At 40.8% G+C, this 21,906-nt stretch overlaps 1 protein-coding gene across 5 annotated transcripts in view; it reads left to right on the forward strand.

The window, feature by feature from the left end:
• The window catches only part of LOC135548416 (oligophrenin-1-like), a 48,913-nt gene that overhangs the window by 670 nt on the left and 26,337 nt on the right, over positions 1-21,906 (forward strand). For all 5 annotated transcript variants that reach the window (XR_010456821.1, XR_010456822.1, XM_064978000.1 and 2 more), the window contains exons 2-3: positions 14,283-14,378; positions 19,298-19,359. Coding sequence is in view for 3 of the 5 variants with exons in the window: in XM_064978000.1 (XP_064834072.1) it covers positions 14,283-14,378; positions 19,298-19,359 (158 nt within the window). In the remaining 2 variants the exon portion in view is untranslated. The remainder of the gene's footprint in view (positions 1-14,282; positions 14,379-19,297; positions 19,360-21,906) is intronic.

A 21,906-nucleotide genomic window follows, 5' to 3' on the forward strand; every position in this document is an offset into this window, starting at 1 on the left:
AATCTGATTAGATATGGTGAAGCAGAGCCTGACAGATGGAAAGAATCTATTCTAGCCAATTTGAAAGATGCACACTGAGCAGTGGTGTGAAAAGGGGAGAGGGCTGGCCCTCTCCAAATTAAACCCATCTGACCCCCCCCATCTGTTGTTCTGATGGATTACTGTAAAAATACATGTGTGAATGCACTTCAACCACACGTTCATAATTTGCTGAATTGCAGCTGAATTACAAGGACACAATTTCAACCAATTTATCAGCCTAACATTTAACTTTTCAAGATAAGGAATGAGTGGATGGCAGTGGGCTGTGACAGCAGAATATTCTTTATGCAACCTATTTAAGATGTCCAAAACATGACCTGATAGACAACCTAAAGCTACATTGTAAATTAACTCTGAGCTCTGGTATGACTCATCCCATGCTGACTTGTGCATGTTTACCTTTATTTAACGAGGCAAGTCATTTGAGAACAAATTCTTATTTTCAATGACGGCCTAGGAACAGTGGGTTAACTGCCTTGTTCAGGGGCAGAATGACAGATTTTTCCTTGTCAGCTCAGTCATTTGATCTTGCAACCTTTTGGTTAATAGTCCAATATTCTAACCACTAGGCTACCTGCCGCCCCACATGTGACTCATGCACCTTCTATCCTATGCTTCATAAAGTCAGTCCAAATCCACAGAGCACTGATGGTGGATAGCCTATGGAGTCAAAAGCAGGAAACATTTAGAGTCCTTATGTAGGTAGGAATAAATGTTTCAATCATTAGAAAAATATGATCTGATGTTTGCAGCAGTGTATAACCACACCCAAACCACGTGCTAAACAAGCATAAGTAAACAATGGAAGCCCTTAGTGATTCCTTATTATACACAAGATGTACTTGTAGCATACGTTAAAACCATGTTTTTGTCAATGTTGTCGTGCTCTGAGTTTATTATCCATGTCATGGTCCTGTCTCTTTTCCTTCCTGTTTTCTCTCCACCAAAACCACTGCCATATGATATTATACTCTACATATAAAGCAAGAGTGCTGCCTTTGCAGGTCTCAAGGAAGCAAAAATGTAAAACTCATCAACCAAGTAATGTATGCTGACCAGTGTTTGCCCTTGTGTTTACAGAAACTTGGTTGATGCCTTTTGCACTGTTGGAGTTGTTCTTACTTAGGCTACTGAAGGCTAACCTCAGTATTTAACCAAAGTACCACTGTGCTAATCCCAAACGTCAGCTCTTGGACATTCTCCATGAGTACCACTGCCTCTTGGTATAGGACCAAATGACTGGAACAGTATTTGCATTGTTTGACCCACCAAGATTCCATTCCGTAGCCCAATTCACCAATGTCAAGCTTTTTATCTTGAAAACAGAAACTGCCATTGTAAAGAGAGATGAAGTGCTGAGTAGGGGATATGTCACTTATTCAGTCTTGGTGATAACTGGGGATCACTTGAAGAGTGTTCATTGCCGAGGTACAAGGGATTGGTCTCAAATAAGAGCTCCCCCCCCCTCCCCCCCCCTATGATATACTGATTTATCATAAGTCATAGGCCTAATAACACCCATCTGGTGGTGCAAACAAGTCCACAGTGAGTCCCCTAAGACTTTTTAGTAGCGGTGGTAAAGTTAGTGTGGGGGGGGCGTGTGGTAGTGGGCGTGGCCAATGGCACAGTCTCCGACCATACATTTTAGAGACCCTCTTGGTTGCTGAGACATAATGTTGCTGTTTTAAATCTGCAATTTTACACATTTGCCATGGTTTGTGCCGTGTTATGTTTGAGTGACTAAAACATTATAGCAAAGTCAGTGGGGGCTCCAATAAATTGCTCCATTATTGTTTCTTCATACTTTATATCTGCTTTTAGTCATTGATGTTCACACTTTCACCATCCTGAAAATATTATCATATCTTTTTGAAGTGGAGTTAATGATATATGTAAGTACTGTAGGTAGCGTTTGCTAGCGCTAGTCTGCTGTACCTGAGTAAAAACAGTATTTTTCATCCTATAGCTTGTTCTCAAGCTTCTTTTTAAATAGTGAGCCAATAATTTTCAGCACTTTTATTTACCTGACTGATCAAAACTTGTTTTCTCATGCTTTCTTGTATGTCTGCAGCAGACACATACTGAGCAATATGTTTGTTACGTCAATTCGCAATAAAATCGATGTATAGAATCGCAATATATATTGCACCGGCACATAAGTACTGTGATAATGTCGTATCGTGAGGTCCCTGGCAATTCCTAGCCCTACTGCTCTTTCAATGACAGACTGACCAGGTGAATCCAGCTGAAAGCTATGATTCATTATTGTTGTCACCTCTTATATCCAGTTCAATCAGTGTCGATGAAAGGGAGGAGACTGGTTAAAGAAGGATTTGAGACATGGATTGTGTGTGCCATTCAGAGGGTGAATGGGCAAGACAGAATATTTAAGTGCCTTTTGAACAGGGTACGGTAGGTGCACCGGTTTTAGTGTGTCAAGAACTGCAACGCTGCTGGGTTTTTCATGCTCAACAGTTTCCTGTGTATCAAGAATGGTCCACCACCCAAAGGACATCCAGCCAACTTGACACAACTGTGGGAAGCATTAGTGGGCCAGCATCATTACATGGGCCAGCATCCCTGTGGAACGCTTTTGATGCCTAGTAGAGTCCATGCCCTGCCGAATTGAGCCTGTTCTGAAGGTGAAAGAGGGTGCAACTCCGTATTAGTAAGGTGTACCTAATGTTTTATACACTCAGTTGTGTGAAACTCAGGAGGAGGTGGACTTTATAAAAAATGAAAAACCCTAATTATAGCTTTTTCGTTGACTGCAAGGATGGGTTATTATTTCAAGTTTTTCTTTTGTCACATGTGCAAGTACAGTGAAATGCCTTTCTTGCTAACTCAAAATCTAACAATGTGTCATGACGTTGTCATAAACCTACCCCCAGGCAAATCATAAATACCTCTTCCCCCCCCCTTTTTTCCTCTCTCTACCCTACTGAGGTTACATTTGCAAAACCCTTGGTTAACATAGAGATTCTGGGAACGTCAGTAGGTGGGGGGAAATTAACTATATTCTGGTAATCCGAACAATTGAACATATGCGGTGGTACTTAATGAATATGATGTCAGTTCGGAGACATTTTCCTCAATGATAGAGATGACAAACTCTACAGTGGAAAGTCTACACATCAGAGTTATCGGATTCACATGGAATTGTTGTTCAATTTAAATGTTTGAATATGAAATTATTTGTGATGGGGTGAAATGTGATTTTAGCTTCTAAAATGTGACATTTGGGTTTTCATAAGATAGGGCTGCTCAATCAGTGGCCCTCTCCTGTGAAGGGAAAGGGCTATAAAACATTTCAAACACACCCTCCTCTCCCTTCCTATATAAGCCCTTGACGACAACATAACTTCCTGTTCCGATGATGTCAGGACGACGATCCTATGTCAGAATGATTCAGATAATAACTACAGAACGAAGCCAACATCAGTGTGAGCTTTGGTTGAGAATGGTATGAACTTTGAACTCTTATTCACTACAGAAGTGATAACTTCTAGCCGTTGAGTTAGCAACAGCTGCTGCAAACGAGGGTTAGGAAGGAACAGGCAACACGGTCTTCCATCTACCACCAACCTACTGAAGCGCAGCTCAGAGTAAATATTTACTGCATTTTCCTTTTCCAAATGGGCGGTAATTTAGATTGCATAAGATACTGTATTTACAATAGCACAGCTTTTTCCCTTTGTTCCTCAGTCTCCCGCTCTTTCACTCAACCCAGCCCCTTTTCCATTGTGTAACAAGCTGTCATATCTGTTCCGCCCGCTAGGGTGGTTTTCCTTTATGATGTAATTTGTAATCAAGTTATGATTAATTGTGTGATTTAGTTAGGTATTTAGTAAATAAATTAAACCCAATTTTTGTATTGCTGATTCAGCTTGTTAGCCAGGGTTCGTGCAGATAAAATAATTTACAACTTTCAGATGAGACTGAATTGAGGTGGCGAAACCTAATCCGGCATAGCCAAAGACATGACAAATGCAATAATCAATAATAATGTAATACTAGAAAAACACAAGAAATATGAAGAACACATGTGTAAGCATACTTTAGTTTAAATACAGGGTCAGTTCCAATACCATATTTACAATGTGCAGGGATACTGGTGTGATGGAGGTAGATCTGTGTAGGGTTGACTAGGCAACAGGATATAACATGCACAGAGTAGCAGCAGCTTGTATGTGAGTGGGTGTGTGTAGAGTCAGTATAAATGTATGTGCATATTATGTGTGAGTAAGCAGAGAAAACATTTGAAAACATTTGTTTTCTGTGAGTGTGCATATAGAGTGCATAACTTAACACAGTCTGTGTAGAAACCATGAAAGCTGGCATCTATTCAGTCACCCAAGTCATAGACTGTTCTCTCTGTAATGCACGTTTCAAGCGATACCGGAGCATAAAGTCTAGGACCAAAGGCTCCTGAATCAGCTTCGACCTCAATTTTTAAGACTGCTGGACAACTAAATGTAATTAAATGCCACCCCCCACCCCCATTTGTTTTTACACTGCTGCTACTCTCTTTTATTATCAATGCATTGTCACTTAACAAATTACCCTGACTAACCTGTGTTGTTGGCTGCACATTGACAACGGTACTGTCTGTATATCGAGCTCATGTTACTTTTTGATATAAAATTTTATTTATTTTTCACTTTATTTATTCAGGATGCTTGTAAGTAAAATGCTATTGCCATACCGGTCAGTGATGCAGCCAGTCAAGATGCTCTATGGTACAGTTGTAGAACTTTTGAGGGCCCATGCCAAACTATTTCAACCTCCTGAGGGGGAAGAGGCCCTGTCACACCTTCTTCAGGACTGTGCAGTTGTAGACTGCGTGTGATGGACCATTTTAAGTCTTTAGTGATTTGGACTCAGAGGAACTTGAAGTTCTCGACTTGCTCCACTGCAGCCCTGTGTAACAGTATTGCTTCTGTCCCTCTCCTCTCCCCAACCTGGGCTTTAACCAGGGACCCTCTACACACATCAACAACAGTCACCGTTGAAGCATTGTTACCTGGGAGCTCCACAAAGCCCCGGTCCTTGCAGAGCAAATGAAACAACTACTTCAAGGTCATTAACAGCTAGTGACTTCATCGATTTCAAATGCTTCTTGTCACGCACTGCTAACTAGCCAGCTATTTCATACCGGTTTCACTCGTCTGTCTGATATTTTGGGCCTCCTCATTGGCACGCCTCTTCTGATGTAATTTAAGAAAATATATTTGGCAGCAGAGCAGGAGACGGCAATTAAGCAGTGGAGGAATGTACCTAATTCTGGGTCCAGCGGAGTAGGCTGAACCTGAAGCTGAGTTTGCCCTCAGCACTTGTAGTGTTTTATCTGGTTTATCTTGTTGATCTATGCCCCAACCTTAAGAACCATTCTAACCATTAGCATGTCCATGTCTTATCTGTATATTATACAATGGGTGGGTCTAATAAATTGGAGTTTGAAGGCTGATTGGTGGGTAACTGCATTCCAGCTGGTGTGATATTGGAAGTTACCACCGGCTAAATCTATGACATTAAAATGCCTATTTACTCTGTTTCATTTGACTGTGCAATCCACTGTCTCATCAGCCCAGCAAAGCCATTTCTAAACTTGTTTCTCCACTATAAAAAGCATCTAGACATTATCTCACATGATTCTTTTAGACTTCATTTGTTTTCAGCAGCGGATATTTGTAAACCTTGCTGTCTGTCTGACATTTGCAACATTGTTTCCGTATTCAAATTCGATCTCGAGCTGTTCCATAGTAATGAACGTGTCGGGAGCGCGCAGTTGGCAGGCAAGGTTTCTCAGCCAGTCGAAACCATGAATCAGCTGGCATCATTTTTATGATCTATACAAAGAAATGTAAAACCTAAAACCTGGGGTAAATTTCAAAAAAGCCAAACTAAATTAAGTACAGCTCGTTTGCAGTCTTTCCAGCTTCGTTTTGAAGTGATTGTGTTAGCTGGTTGTTGGCCAGCTCCTCTGAACAACGGTGTCCTGATGAGTGAGCAATTTTTCTAAGCCAGTTGAAATCGTGCCTAATTTCAGTCATTGTATGGATGTATCCAAATAAATGTTACCAGAAATCGGCTTATGCAAATGCAGCTACTTTGCTGTTATTCTGGCTGCACATTTGATATGGCTATAAAGTACCACTGCTGGCTGGCTAGCTAGCAAGCTTGAAGCAAGGGATAAGGCGTTGCCAGCCAATTTTGCAATGGAACATTGAGAACAAAGACTGGATTGGGTACTGAATGGCTGGGAACAAATAGAATATTAGGGAGGTAAGGCAATGAATAGGCCATGTAGGAGTAAATGTTACAATTTAGCATTAACACTGGAGTGAAATCAAATTATATTTGTCACATACACATGGTCAGCAGATGTTAATGCGAGTGTAGCGAAATGCTTGTGCTTCTAGTGCAGTAATATCTAACAGGCGTTAGTAATCTAACAATTTCACAACAACTACCTTATTACACAGGTGTTCCTCTTGAATGAATAAGAATATGTACATAAAAATATATGAATGAGAGGTGGCGAATGGCATAAGCTATTTGGAGTAGATGGTGTAGAGTGTCAGTATATACATATGAGATGAGTAGGTGATAGGGTATGTAAACATTATATAAAGTGGCATTGTTTGTGGATAGTGATACATTTATTTCATAAATTTTTCCATTCTGTGGAGTTGAGTCAGTATGTTGAGTTCCACGCAATGTTAGTGATGGTGTTTAACAGTCTGATGGCCTTGAGATAGAAGCTGTCTTTCAGTCCCCGCTTTGATGCACCTGTACTGACCTCGCCTTCTGGATGATAGTGGGGTGAACAGGCAGTGGCTCGGGTGGTTGTTGTCCTTGATGATATTTTTGGCCTTCCTGTGACATCGGGTGGTATAGGTGTCCTGGAGGGCAGGAAGTTTGCCCCGGTGATGCGTTGTGCAGACCTCACTACCCTTTGGAGAGCCTTACGGTTGTGAGCTGCGCAGTTGCCGGACCAGGAGGTGATACAGCCCGACAGGATGCTCCAGATTTTGTGCATCTGTAAAAGTTTGTGTTTTTGGTGACAACCCAAATTTCTTCAGCCTCCTGAGGTCGCTGGCTGGGTTCCGATCCTTTGTCCTGGGCGGTGGGTCAAACAGAGGATCCGCTTCGGGAAAGTCTTATTCCTGCTCGTAATGTTAGTGAGTTGATGTTGCTCTTATATCCAATAGTTCTTTCCGACTGTATGTAATAAAACCTAAGAATTCCTGGGGTAACAATGTAAGAAATAACACATTAAAAAACAATACTGCATAGTTTCCTAGGAACGTGACGCAGCCATCTCTGTTGGCGCCAGATGTTCGATTTGCAAGTAGATATACTGGGTCCAGCGGAGTAGGCTGAACCTAAAGCTGAGTTTGCCCTCAAAAGCATAAGAAGATACATAACAATATGGAGCTGAGGTAGTTGGGTGTGCTATTTACAGATTGGCAGTGTACAGGTACAGTGATCGGTAAGCTGCTCTGACAGCTGATGCTTAAAGTTAGAGAGGGAGATTTGACTCCAGCTTCAGATTTTTGCAATTCGTTTCAGTCATTGGCAGCTGAGAACTGGAAGGAAAGGCATCCAAACGAGGTGTTGGCTTTGGGGATGACCAGTGAAATATACCTGCTGGAGCGTGTGCTATGGGTGGGTGTTGCTATCGTGACCAGTGAGCTGAGATAAGGCGGTTCTTTACCTAGCAAAGACCTATAGATGAACTGGATCCAGTGAGTTTGGCGATGAATATGAAGCAAGGCCAGCCAACGAGAGCATACATGTCGCAGTGGTGGGTAGTGTATACGGGGCTTTGGTGACAAAACGGATGGCACTGTGATAGACTACATCTAGTTTACTGAGTAGAGTGTTGGAGACTATTTTGTAAGTGACATCACCAAAGTCAAAGATCGGTAGGATAGTCAGTTTTACGAGGGTATGTTTGGCAGCATGAGTGAAGGATGCTTTGTTGCGAAATAGGAAGCCAATTCTAGGTTTGATTTTGGATTGGAGATGCTTAATATGAGTCTGGAAGGAGAGTTTAGTCTAACCAGGCACCTAGGTATTTGTAGTTGTCCACGTATTCTATGTCCGAATCGTCCAGAGTAGTGATGCTAGTCGGGCGGACAGGTGTGGGCAGCAATCGGTTGAAGAGCATGTATTTAGTTTTACTAGCATTTAAAAGCAGTTGGAGGCCACGGAAGGAGTGTTGTATGGCATTGAAGCTCATTTGGAGGTTTAACGGTGTCCAAAGAAGGGCCAGATATATACAGAATGATGTCGTCCACGTAGAGGTGGATCAGAGAATCACCAGCAGCAAGAGACATCATTGATATATACGGAGAAAAGAATCGTCCCGAGAATTGAACACTGTGGCACCCCCATAGACTGCCAGAGGTCCGGACAACAGGCCCTCTGATCTGACACACTGAACTCTGTCTGAGAAGTAGTTGGTGAACCAGTGGAGGCAGTCATTTGAGAAACCAAGGCTATTGAGTCTTCCAATAAGAATGTGGTGATTGACAGAGTCGAAAGCCTTGGCCAGGTCCATGAAGACGGTTGCACAGTACTGTCTTATCGATGGCAGTTATGATATTGTTTAGGACCTTGAGCGTGGCTGAGGTGCACCATGACCAGCTCGGAAACCGGATTGCATAGTGGAGAAGGTACTCTTCCTGGGGTCCGACAAAAGTTAAGGCAGCTATACAATTTAAAAAAAACATTACAATACATAAATTACAGAATTCACAACACACTGTGCCCTCAGGCCCATACTCCACTACCACATATCTACTAGACAAAATCCATACAGTACAGTGTGGATGTTATCGTGTGTATGCATGTGTCTGTGCCTATGTTTGTGTTACTTCAGTCCCCAATGTTCCATAAGTTGTATTTTTACTTTCTTTTTAAATCTGATTCTACTCCTTGCGTCAGTTACCTGTTGTGGAATAGAGTTCCATATAGTCATGGCTCTATGTAGTACCGTGCTCCTACCATAGTCTGTTCTGGACTTGGACTGTGAAGAGACCTCTGGTGGCATGTCTTGTGGGGTGTGCATGGGTATTTTAATCATACAGCTTAGTCCCTTCAGCTTGTCAACACCTCTTACAAAAACGAATAATGATGTCAATCTCTCTTCTACTTTGAGCCATGAGAGATTGACATGCATGTCATTAATGTTAGCTCTCCTTGTACTTTTAAAGGCCAGCCGTGCTGCCCTGTTCTAAGCCAGCTGCAACTTTCCCAAGTCCCTGACCACACTACTGAACAGTAGTCCAGGTGCGACAAAGCAAGGGCCTGTAGGACCTGCCTTGTTGATAGTGTTAAGAATGCACACTACCGCTTTTTTCTGGACAGACATCTCCCCATCTTAGCTACTATTTTTATCAATATGTTTTGACCAATCCAGGGTAACTCCAAGCAGTTTAGTCACCTCAAATTGCTGTCGTGACAGTCATTAATGTGGTTGATTGTGGCATACCACATTCAATTAATACACAATTAAATGAATCATATAACAATGAAGTAGTAATCTGGGGCACCACGGGAAAAGTTATTTAACGAGTTACTATCTCCTGACTAAACTCTAAAGATATATATATTTATCTTATATCAGTCACAGTCAATTCATTAATTATTATTTACCTTATCAGTCTCATTCTGAATGTCGCAAAACTCTTGGATAACTGCACGAACCCTAGCATAAATTATGAATCAGCAATATACAAATTGGCTTAATTATTTATTTACTAACTAAATAATCACACAGAATTACAAACAGGATAGCTTACACATTGATTACTACACAATGCAATGAAAAGTCCCTAGTGGACTAAAAGGAGATGACTGCTTGTTACACAAAATTTCGGATTCAAAAGAGAGGGAAAGGGAGAGACAAAGGAATTCCACATACATACAGCTGATAACTATGCTCATGGTAATGCAAATACTTTGAAAAGGCCCTCGCACATCTAAGTAAAACTTTTTGCAGGTGCATGGCAACAGTTGAACAAGATGAATGAAAAAGGAAACCGCACACTGCTCTTGATAGTATCACTGATCTTTAATAAGTAAGCTTATTAATGCAAATACTTTGCACATGAACGGCCACTCATTCTAAATAATTGCAATGTACATATTTACGTATGTATGGGTTTGTTGTGTCTGAACACTCGATCCATCTATGGGGAGTAATTTGAGAGTTTCGGGTTGTCCACCAGTGGTCACCATGTCCTTTGAAGCTGTAGCTTCTCTGTCTCAGAGTGTATGTTAGACTAGCTCTTCCAGAGGAAGTGTAGAATGGATCTTTCAAAGTCCCAACCGGTGGTTCTTGGTCGAGTTTACTAGACTAAAGTACTTAAACAGCTGCACACTGTATGTTCCTGTGCAGTCTTCAAGAGTTTCAGCATTTCTAACCATTTCGTACCTTTCAGCTCACACGGTCTGTCACATTGGTCTAATGTAGAGCTAGAACCATTTTACACGCCTGTAGCAACCCTGCAATGTACTGATCTCTAGAGATTTAAATTCCTACCATTTCAACGTACAGCCACGCTCCATGTTTTTCTGGTCTCCTAGATTCTAACCATTCGTGATATCCGGTTCAACACCATCTGCTTGCTTGGTCTGATACGTTAATTCTTCACGAGGGGTTTTATGCACTCTGGCAAAAGGGGCGTTCCAAGTGCAGCATCTAGTTGCTCCTCATTACACACCACAGACCAGCAAATGTTCTTTACATCATCAACATATGAATCACTACAAAATGTATTGTATGACCTCTTTATACACTATATTATGCCCAGCCTTTAGTACTTTGGTTTTCCTAGATATGGCTATTATATTGTAATCACTACTATGGATTTGGATACTGCTTTAAAGCAAATTTCTGCAGCATTAGTAAATATGTTATCAATACATGTTGATTTAATTCCTGTTGTGTTTGTAAATACCCTAGTAGGTTGACTGACAACTTGAACCAGGTTGCATGCACTGATTACAGCTTGAAGTTTTCTTGAGTGGACAGCTTGATGAGATTCAGTCAATATTTAAATCACTCAGAATATATACTTCTCTATCACATACATTATCAAGCATTTCACACACATTATCCAGACAGGCTGCCCCAGGTGGTGAAGGTAGGAAACAACATCTCCACTTTGCTGATCCTGATCACTGGGGCCCCACAAGGGTGTGTGCTCAGCCCCCTCCTGTACTCCCTGTTCACCCATTACTGCGTGACCATGCACGCCTCCAACTCAATCGTCAAGTTTGCAGATGACACAACAGTAGTAGGCTTAATTAGCAACAACGACGAGACCGCCTACAGGGAGGAGTTGAGGGCACTCGGAGTGTGGTGTTCGGAAAACAACCTCTCACTCAACGTCAACAAAACAAAGGAGTTGATCGTGGACTTCAGGAAACAGCAGAGTGAGCACCCCCCTATCTACATCGAAGGGACAGCAGTGGCGAAGGTGGAACGTTTTAACTTCCTCTGTGTACACATCACGGACAACTGAAATGGTCAAGCCACACAGACAGTGTGGTGAAGGCGCAACAGCGCCTCTTCAACCTCCAGGAGGCTGAAGAAATTTGGCTTGTCACCTAAACCCCTCAAACTTTTTATAGATGCACAATTGAGAGCATCCTGTCGGGTTGAATCACTGTCTGGTACTGCAACTATACCTCCCACAACCGCATGGCTCTGTTCAGAGGACGGGTTGGTCTGCACAACGCATCACCGTAGACAAACTACCTGCCCTCCAGGACACCTAAAACACCCGATGTCACTGGAAGGCCAAAACAATAATCGACAACAACCATGAGCCACTGCCTGTTCACCCTGCTACCGTCTAGAAGGCGAGGTCAGTACAGGTGCATCGAAGCTGGGACAGAGAAACTGAAAAATAGCATCTATCTCAAGGCCATCAGACGGTGTTAGTGACGGCTGTAAAACAGAAGCTGCTGCTTACATACAGACTTGAAATCATTGGCCGCTTTTTAATAAATGGATCACTAGTCACTTTAATAATGTCACTTTTATTGTTTACATATCTTGCATTACGCATCTCATTCATTATATATATACAGACACACACACACACACAACGGGGAGAACAAGTATTTGATACATTGCCGATTTTTGCAGGTATTGCTACCTACAAAGCATGTAGAGGTCTAATTTTTTTTATCATAGGTACACTTCAACTGTGAGAGACGGAATCTAAAACAAAAATCCAGAAAATCACATTGTATGATTTTTAAGTAATTAATTTGCATTTTATTGCAAAATGTCGGATTCAGTGTACCTATTATGATAAATTACAGGCCTCATCTTTTTAAGTAGGAGAACTTGCACAATTGGTGGCTTACTAAATACTTTTTGCCCCACTGTGTATATATACTTATTTCATTCCTTTACTTAGATTTTTGTTTATTTGGTAGTTGTTGTGAAATTGTTATTTGTTAGGTATTGCTGCACTGTCGGAACTAGAAGCACAAGCATTTCTCTACACTCGCAATAACATCTGCTAACCATGTGTATGTGACCAATAAAATTTGATTTGATACTGACTGTTAGCACTTGGTGGTCTATAACAAGAATGGTCTTTAGGTGAGGTAGATGAGCCTGTAGCCATATTACTTCAACAGTATTTTACATTAGAACGTCTCATTCAACGCCTATACCGATTTATTGGAGGACCAAAAAAGCCAATACCGATTAATCGACCATTTTTAAAAATTTGTAATAATGACAATTACAACAATACTGAATGAACACTTATTTTAACTTAATACATCAGTAAAATCAATTTAGCCTCAAATAAATAATGAAACATGTTCAATTCGGTTTAAAGAATGCAAAAACAAAGTGTTGGAGAAGAAAGTAATATGTGCCATGTAAAAAAGCTAACGTTTAAGTTCCTTGCTCAGAACATGAGAACATGTGAAAGTTGGTGGTTCCTTTTAACATGAGACTTCAATATTCCAAGGTAAGACGTTTTAGGTTGTAGTTAATATAGTATTTATAGGACTATTTCTCTCTATACCATTTGTATTTCATATACCTTTGACTATTGGATGTTCTTATAGGCACTTTGGTATTGCCAGTGTAACAGTATAGCTTCCGTCCCTCTCCTCACCCTTACCTGGGCTTGAACCAGGAACACATCGACAACAGCTACACTCGAAGCAGTGTTACCCATCGCTCCACAAATGCCGCGGCCTTTGCAGCGCAAGGGGAATAACTACTCCAAATCTGAAAGCGAGTGACGTTTGAAACCCAGCTAACTAGCTAGCCATTTCACATTGGTTACACCAGCCATTAGGTTGATAGGCTTGATGTCATAAACAGCGCTGTGCTTGCAAAGAGCTGCTGGCAAAACACACCAAAGTGCTGTTTGAATGAACGATTACGGGCCTGCTGCTGCTCAGTCAGACTGCTCCTATCAAATCAGACTTAATTATATCATTAACACACAGAAATACGAGCCTTTGGTCATTAATATGGTTGAAAACGGAAACTATCATTTCGAAAACAAAACATTTATTATTTCAGTGAAATACGGAACCGTTCGGTATTTTATCTAACTGGTGGCATCCCTAAGTCTAAATATTCTTGTTACATTGCACAACCTTCAATGTTATGTCATAATTACATAAAATTCTGACAAATTAGTTCGCAATGAGCCAGGCAGCCCAAACTGTTGCATATACCCTGACTCTGCGTGCAATGAAAGCAAGAGAAATGACACAATTTCACCTGGTTAATATTGCCTTAGTATTAGTAGTTATAGTAGTTAGTAGTTATAACTAGAATATGAATGTCATGTGTTACAAGCAAGTTATTGACTTCATGAACCTTGTTTCTTAGCCCATATTAACATTTGCAGCCTAATTTTAGCACTTCTGGGTTGCTTGATTGTTTTTAATACTTTACTGTGAAGCTTAGCAGAAGTCTACTTGATTGTGCAGCTCACCCTGCACAAAGTGATCTTCCTACTAGGGCACACCGCCTCAGTGCTAACAGTAACTCTGGTTCATGGGCTCATGATTACTGCATCCAATAGCTGTAGGATTAACTTACACATTTAAGCCCAATATTTGGCAATCATCAAAATAACAATCAGTTTAATTTATAAATTCCTAATACATCCACTATATTTTTGTTACCAAATTATGTAGATTGTGTTGATAATATGCAATATGTTTTTTTTAAGGTTATTCTGTGGCAGTTCATAAGTTCTCCCAGACACTCAACGTGTTCCAGTTCGACTTCATTGGTGATTCCCTGACAGATGACGAGATTAATATTGGTAAGTTCATATAGGGATGTGATGTCACACAAACACTTACCTCATTGGTCAACCTAAGACCATATGGGAATAATGTCTTAGTGTGGGGTGGAAAGCAGGCAATACATTACCTTGTATGCAGTAAAAATCACATTGTGGGAGCACCTCCTCGAAGAGTATGAATTGGGTTGCTTGAGATGGTGTGAATCCGAAGCAACCTGCCTACACATTATTTGAAGGACAATGTACAATGGTTGGGTCTAATCCTGAATGCTGATTGGTTAAAAATGCATTCCACAAATTGCCACCGGCTAAAGCTATGACATTAAATAGTCCTATTTACTCTGTTCCATCTGACTACACAATCCACCGTCTCATCTCAGTCAAGAAACGTATAAGCTTGATATCCACTATTAAAAAGCATGTAGACATGATCTCACTTTTCTTTAAGGCTAACATTTTAGTTTCCAACACTAGAGATTTGTTTGAACCTTGCTGTCTGTCTCACTGACATTTGCAACATTGTTTTCAGTATTCAAATTCGATCTCCTACTGTCTCGTAGTAATGAACATGTCGGGACAGACAGCTAGGCAGGCAGTGTTTTTAAGCCAATCGAAATCATGATTCAGCTGGCATCATTTTTATGGATATAGTCCAGTCAGTCCAGTCAGTCAGTCGTTTACATACACCTTAGCCAAAAACATTCTTAGGTCAGTTAGGACCACTATTTTAAAAATGTGAAATGTCAGAATAATAGTAGCGAGAATGATTTATGTGAGCTTTTCTTTCTTTCATTACATTCCCAGTGGGTAAGAAGTTTACATACACTTAGTTAGTATTTGGTAGCATTGCCTTTAAATTGTAGCCTTCCACAAGCTTCCCACTAGAAGTTGGGTGAATTTTGGCTCATTCCTCCTGACAGAACTGGTGTAACGGAGTCAGGTTTTTAGCCCTCCTTGCGCGCACACGCTTTTTCAGTTCTGCCCACAAATGTTCTATAGGATTGAGGTCAGGGCTCTGTGATGGCCACTCCAATACCTTGACTTTGTTGTCCTTAAGCCATTTTGCCACAACTTTGGAAGTATACTTGGGGTCATTGTCCATTTGGAAGACCTATTTGCTACCAAGCTTTAAGCTTTAACTTCCTGACTGATGTCGTAGATGTTGCTTCAATATATCCACATAATTTTCCTACCTCATGATGACATCTATTTTGTTAAGTGCACCAGTGTTATGTCCTGACCATAGAAAGCCTTTATTTTCTATGGTGGAGTAGGTCAGGGTGTGAATGGAGGGTGTTCTAGTTTATTATTTCTATGTGTAGTCTAGTTTTTGTATTTCTATGTTGGCATTGAAGATGAAACGTGGCTGGGTCTTTCAGCATGACAATGATCCCAAACACACCGCCCGGGCAACGGAGTGGCTTCGTAAGAAGCATTTCAAGGTCCTGGAGTGGCCAGTCTCCAGATCTCAACCCCATAGAAAATATTTGGAGGGAGTTGAATGTCCGTGTTGCCCAGCAACAGCCCCAAAACATCACTGCTCTAGAGGAGATCTGCATGGAGGAATAGGCCAAAATACCAGCAACAGTGTGTGAAAACCTTGTGAAGACTTACAGAAAGCGTTTGACCTCTGTCATTGCCAACAAAGGGTATATAACAAAGTATTGAGAAACTTTTGTTATTAACCAAATACTTATTTTCCACCATCATTTGCAAATAAATTAATTAAAAATCCTACAATGTGATTTTCTGGATTTTTTTTCTTCTCATTTTGTCTGTCATAGTTGAAGTGTACCTATGATGAAAAATTACAGGCCTCATCTTTTTAAGTGGGAGAACTTGCACAATTGGTGGCTGACTAAATACTTTTTTGCCCCACTGTACCAGCATTCTCCATGTGGGGGCGGGGGGCTGGCAGCACTAGCACACTATTTGGGAGACCGAGATACTAATACATATCCACCAACAAACTTGATTCTAGAACCGGCTGAATATGTTTTGACGTATAACGATTTTCGGTTTGATGATGAATACTACCTCCAAACGAATGGTACATCGATGGGCTCCACATTCGCTCCGAGCTATGCTAACCTTTTTGAAGAACGTTTTGTTAATAATGAAAACTAAAATCTATTTTTGAATAAAGTCCTGAAGTGGTATTGATATATTGATGACATATTTTGCATATGGGAAGGAACTGAAAAAGAGCTGTCAGATTTTATGGCACTACTCAATGACATTGACCCCAATATCAAATTCACTATTGAATGTGACACTCAACGTGTTCATTACCTCTATGTGGATTGAGAAATCAAATGGAACCCTGTTTACAACTCTGTAAAGAAATGGACAGAAACTCTATTACAGGGGGACAGCTTCCATCCTGAGCCATTAAAAAGAGGACTTCCAAGAAGCCAATTTTCCTGCGCCGTATATGCCACTCCACAGAGGATTATCTAGAAAAAGCAGCGGAGATGCGCATTAGGTTTCTAAGAGGCTATTCGCCACAATGCGTGGATGAAGCTCTTAATTTTGCATTGGGAAAAACACGAGACGAACTGTTACAAAAAAAAGACCCGCTAAAGAACACTCCGTAATATTCACAACCACATGTACTTTGAATTCGCGAAAAGTGGGAGATGTGGTCAAGAAACACTGGCATATTTTAGCATCGGACCCAGCTTTGCCGGCTGAATTTAAAAATCCACCACTTATTGTGTATAGGAGAGGTTGCAATTTATGCGATAAATTGGTTCATGCCAACTGCTAGCCACAAAAGAAAATCAGCCAGGCTCTTTTATGCCCTCTACCAAATGGTAGCTATAAATGCAGAGGATGTGCACAGTGCAACAATATGATGAAGTGTGAATATTTCTGCCAACCACACACAGGAAAATGGTTCCAAATAAATGACATTATTACGTGTTCTACCACCTATGTTATTTACATTACTAAATGCCCATGTGGGCTCTGCTACGTCGGTAAACCCTCCCGCTCTCTCAAACAGAGAATTTGTGAACATAAAAGTTCAATCAGGAGAAACGACATGGATTATCCAGTCGCAGTACATTTTAATGACCTAAATCATGACATTTCTACCTTAAAAAGATTTTGTGGCATAGAGAAAGTTAAGATATCAGACGGGGAGGTGATATTACTAATACTCTGAGTAAAAGAGAATGTTTTTGGATTTTCACCCTCCAGACATTATTTCCTAATGGATTTAATAATGAAATGCCTATGCATGTTATGTTGTGAATTTGAACGTGAATTATGTGCCTGTTTAATGTCTTATTTACACACTTTTGTAATATTTATGAAATGCATATTATGTGGTAGCACTTATTTTTTTTCCCTTTGCCTCCAACCCCTTTCGATGTGTGGAACGGATGTGGGGCTAGGTCTACATAAGGGTGCTAATTTCAGAAAATTCACAAAGCTCTGACGAAGGCCGTGAGTCCGATACATAAACATGGTTACCTGCAAGGAAACACGCGCCTTCATCATTGCTTTGCACAAAAAGGGCATCACAGGCACGGATATTGCTGCCAGTAAGATTGGACCTAAAATCAACCACTTATCAGATCATCAAGAACTTCAAGGAGAGTGGTTCAATTGTTGTGAAGGAGACTTCAGGGTGCCAGAGAAAGTCCAGCAAGCACCAGGACCGTCTCCTAATGTTGATTCAGCTGCGGGATCGGGACATCACCAGTACAGAGCTTGCTCAGGAATGGCAGCAGGCAGGTGTGAGTGCATCTGCATGCGCAGTGAGGTGAAGACTTTGAGGATGGCCTGATGTCAAGAAGGGCTGCAAAGAAGCCACTTCTCTCCAGGGAAAACATCAGGGACAGTCTGATATTCTGCAAAAGGTACATGGATTGGACTGCTGAGGACTGGGGTAAAGTCATTTTCTCTGATGAATCCCCTTTCTGATTGTTTAGGGCATCCGGAAAAAAGCTTGTCCGGAGAAGACAAGGTGAGCGCTACCAACAGTCCTGTGTCATGCCAACAGTAAAGCATCCTGAAACCATTCATGTGTGGGGTTGCTTCTCAGCCAAGGGAGTGGGCTCACTCACAAATTTGCCTAAGAACACAGCCATGAATAAAGAATGGTACCGACACATCCTCCGAGAGCAACTTCTCCCAACCATCCAGGAAAAGTTTGGTGATGAACTATGCCATTTCCCGCATGATGGAGCACCTTGCCATAAAGCAAAAGTAATAACTAAGTGGCTCGGGGAACAAAACATAGATATTTTGGGTCCATTGCCAGGAAACTCCCCAGACTTTAATCCCATTGAGGACTTGTGGTCAATCCTCAAGAGGCGGGTGGACAAACAAAAACCCACATTCTGACAAAATCCAAGCATAGATTATGCAAGAATGGGCTGTCATCAGTCAGGATGTGGCACAGAAGTTAATTTACAGCATGCTAGGGCAGATTGCAGAGGTCTTGGAAAAGAAGGGTCAACACTGCAAATATTGACTCTTTGCATCAATTTCATGTAATTGTCAATAAAAGGCTTTGACACTTATGAAATGCTTGTAATTATACTTAAGTTTCCCATAGCAACATCTGACAAAAATATCTAAAGACACTGGGGCAGCAGACTTTGAAAATTAGTATTTGTCATTCTCAAACCTTTTGGCCACGACTTTATATAGTTTTTGAGTTTAATCTGTATATGGCTATCGTCCGCCTCATTACTTTACCCCCTAGCATTGAGTCTGTGTAGCAACAGATGTATTGATGTTTCTCAATGTTTCAGTGTAATTTACTTCATGGAATTAGGATGTGAATCATATTTTCATGTTGTGGCACACAATCTTATGCTATCCTGTATTGATTTCACATCCTCCCCTGTACAGTGCCACGAGCTTCATTTTTGCTCAATTATCTCACTAAACATGGATAACATATTTATTTTTGTCCACAGCGGAATCTTTCCAAGAGTTTGCTGGTCTCCTACAGGAAGTGGAGGATGACCGGATGATGCTGGTGGGTTATCAGCAGCACTTCTTTTAGAACCAGAGGTGTAAATAAGAGAAACCCCATCTGGAACTGGCTTCCTGTGCCCAGATTTTCAAAAGATGTCTGACCGGATTCTGACAATCAGTTAGGATTAAATTATAGAATTGGGATTTTCAAGACTGTAAAATTAGATTCTTATCCTCCATATAGGGATAAGAATTTTTGTAATCCGATCTGAACTTTAATCAGGATTTTATGTCGTTTATGCTTTTTTCATTACTCAAAGGTAGTGATTAGGATTGTTTTGATGCTAAAAATAAGGATTATCTTGATCCCACTGAAATGGATTTAAAAAGTTGAATGACACTACAACCAAGAAATTTCAAGGTATCTATAGGTTTAAAGAATTTTCTTACATCTGAAAACCAAAGAGTCATTATGTTGAATTGATCACAGTATACAGTACCAGTCAGAAGTTTGGACACACCTACTCAAGGTTTTTTCTTTATTTTTTACTATTTTCTACATTGTAGAATAATAGGGAAGACATCAGCACTATGAAATAACCCATATGGAATCATGTAGTAACCAAAAATGGTGTGAAATAAATCAAAATATATTTGAGATACTTCAAAATAGCCACCCTTTGCCTTGATGACAGCGTTGCACATTGGCATTCTCTCAACCAGCTTTACTTGGAATGTTTTTCCAACCGTTTTGAGAGTTCCCACATATACTGAACACTAGTATACAGCTTTTCCTTCACTCTGCGGTCCAACTCATCCCAAACCATCTCAATTGGGTTGAGGTCGGGTGATTGTGGAGGCCAGGTCATAAGATGCATCACTCTCCTTCTTGGTCAAATAGCCCTTACATAGCCTGGATGTGTGTTGTCATTGTCCTGTTGAAGAACAAATGATAGTCCCACTAAGTGCAAACCAGATGGGATGGTGTATCGCTGTAGAATGCTGTGGTAGCCGTGCTGGTTAAGTGTGCCTTGAATTCTAAATAAGTCAATGACGGTGTCACAAGCAAAGCACCATCACACCACAACCTCCATGCTTCACGGTGGGAACCACACATGCAGAGGTCATCCGTTCACCTACTCCACGTTTCACAAAGACACTGGTTGGAACCAAAAATCTCAAATTTGGACCAAAGCACAGATTTCCACCAGTCTGATGTCCATTGTTTGTTTCTTGGCCCAAGCAAGTATCTTCTTATTATTGGTGTCATTTAGTAGGGGTTTCTTTGAAGCAATTCAACCATGAAGGCCTGACTCACACAGTCTCCTCTGAACAGTTGCTGTTGAAATGTCTGTTACATGAACTCGGAAGCATTTTTTTTCGGTTGCAATCTGAGGTGCAGTTAACTCTAATGAACTTATCTTCTGCAGCAGAGGTACCTCTGGGTCTTCCTTTCCTGTGGCGGTCCTCATGAGAGCCAGTTTCATCTTAGCCCTTGATGTTTTCTGCGACAGCACTTGAAGAAACTTTCAAAGTTCTTGACATTTTCCAGATTGACTGACCTTCATGTCTTAAAGTAATGGACTGTCATTTTCTCTTTGCTTATTTGAGCTGTTCTTGCCATAATATGGACTTGGTATTTTACAACATAGGTTTATCTTCTGTATACTACCCCTACCTTGTCACAACACAACTGATTGAGAAGGAAAGAAATTCCACAAATGAACTTTTAACAAGGCACACCTGTTGATTGAAATGCGTTCCAGGCGACTACTTCATGAAGCTGGTTGAGAGAATGCCAAGAAAGTGCAAGGCTGTCAAGGCAACGGGTGGCTACTTTGAAGAAAGTATTCGGACCCTTCGTTTGTTCCACATTTTAGAATAAGGCTTTACAGCCAACATTTTCCTCCATCTACAAACAATACCCCATAGGGACAAAGCAAAAATTGTTGTTGTTTTTTAGAATTTTTGGCAGATTTATTACAAATAAACATACCTAATGTAAATGAGCATTCAGATCTTTTGCTATGAGACTTGAATTTGAGCTCAGGTGTATCCTGTTTCCATTGATAATTCTTTGTTTCTACAACTCTTTTTTTTTTCTCTCCCACTTGCGCCAAATACAGCAGTACAGTTTTTTAAAGTAAAAAATAGGTATTAGGTGAACAATAAATAGGTAAAAAGGAAAAACAATAATAAAAAATCAAACAGTGAAATAACAGTAGCGAGGCTATATACAGGCACTGCTTAGTCGGGCAAATTGAGGTAGCATGTACATGTAGGTATTGTTAAAGTGACTGCATATATGATAAACAGAGTAGCAGCAGTGTAGAAGAGGGGGTTGTGGGTGGCGGGACACAATGCAGATTGGCTACCCGGTTATGTGCGGGGGCACCAGTTAGTCAGGCTAATTGAGGTAGTATGTACATGAATGTATGGTTAAAGTGACTATGCATATATGATAAACAGAGTAGCAGCAGTGTACAAGAGGGGGAGGGGGGGGACACACAATGCAAATGGTCCAGAAGTAGCACAACCTGTCCACTGGCAAGGTGTAGGACTTTTCAAAGCACTGAAAATCTGGATTCTGTGATCTTGATATCTCAAT

Source organism: Oncorhynchus masou, chromosome 11 (assembly GCF_036934945.1).
Source record: "Oncorhynchus masou masou isolate Uvic2021 chromosome 11, UVic_Omas_1.1, whole genome shotgun sequence".
NCBI classification, from domain to species: domain Eukaryota; kingdom Metazoa; phylum Chordata; class Actinopteri; order Salmoniformes; family Salmonidae; genus Oncorhynchus; species Oncorhynchus masou.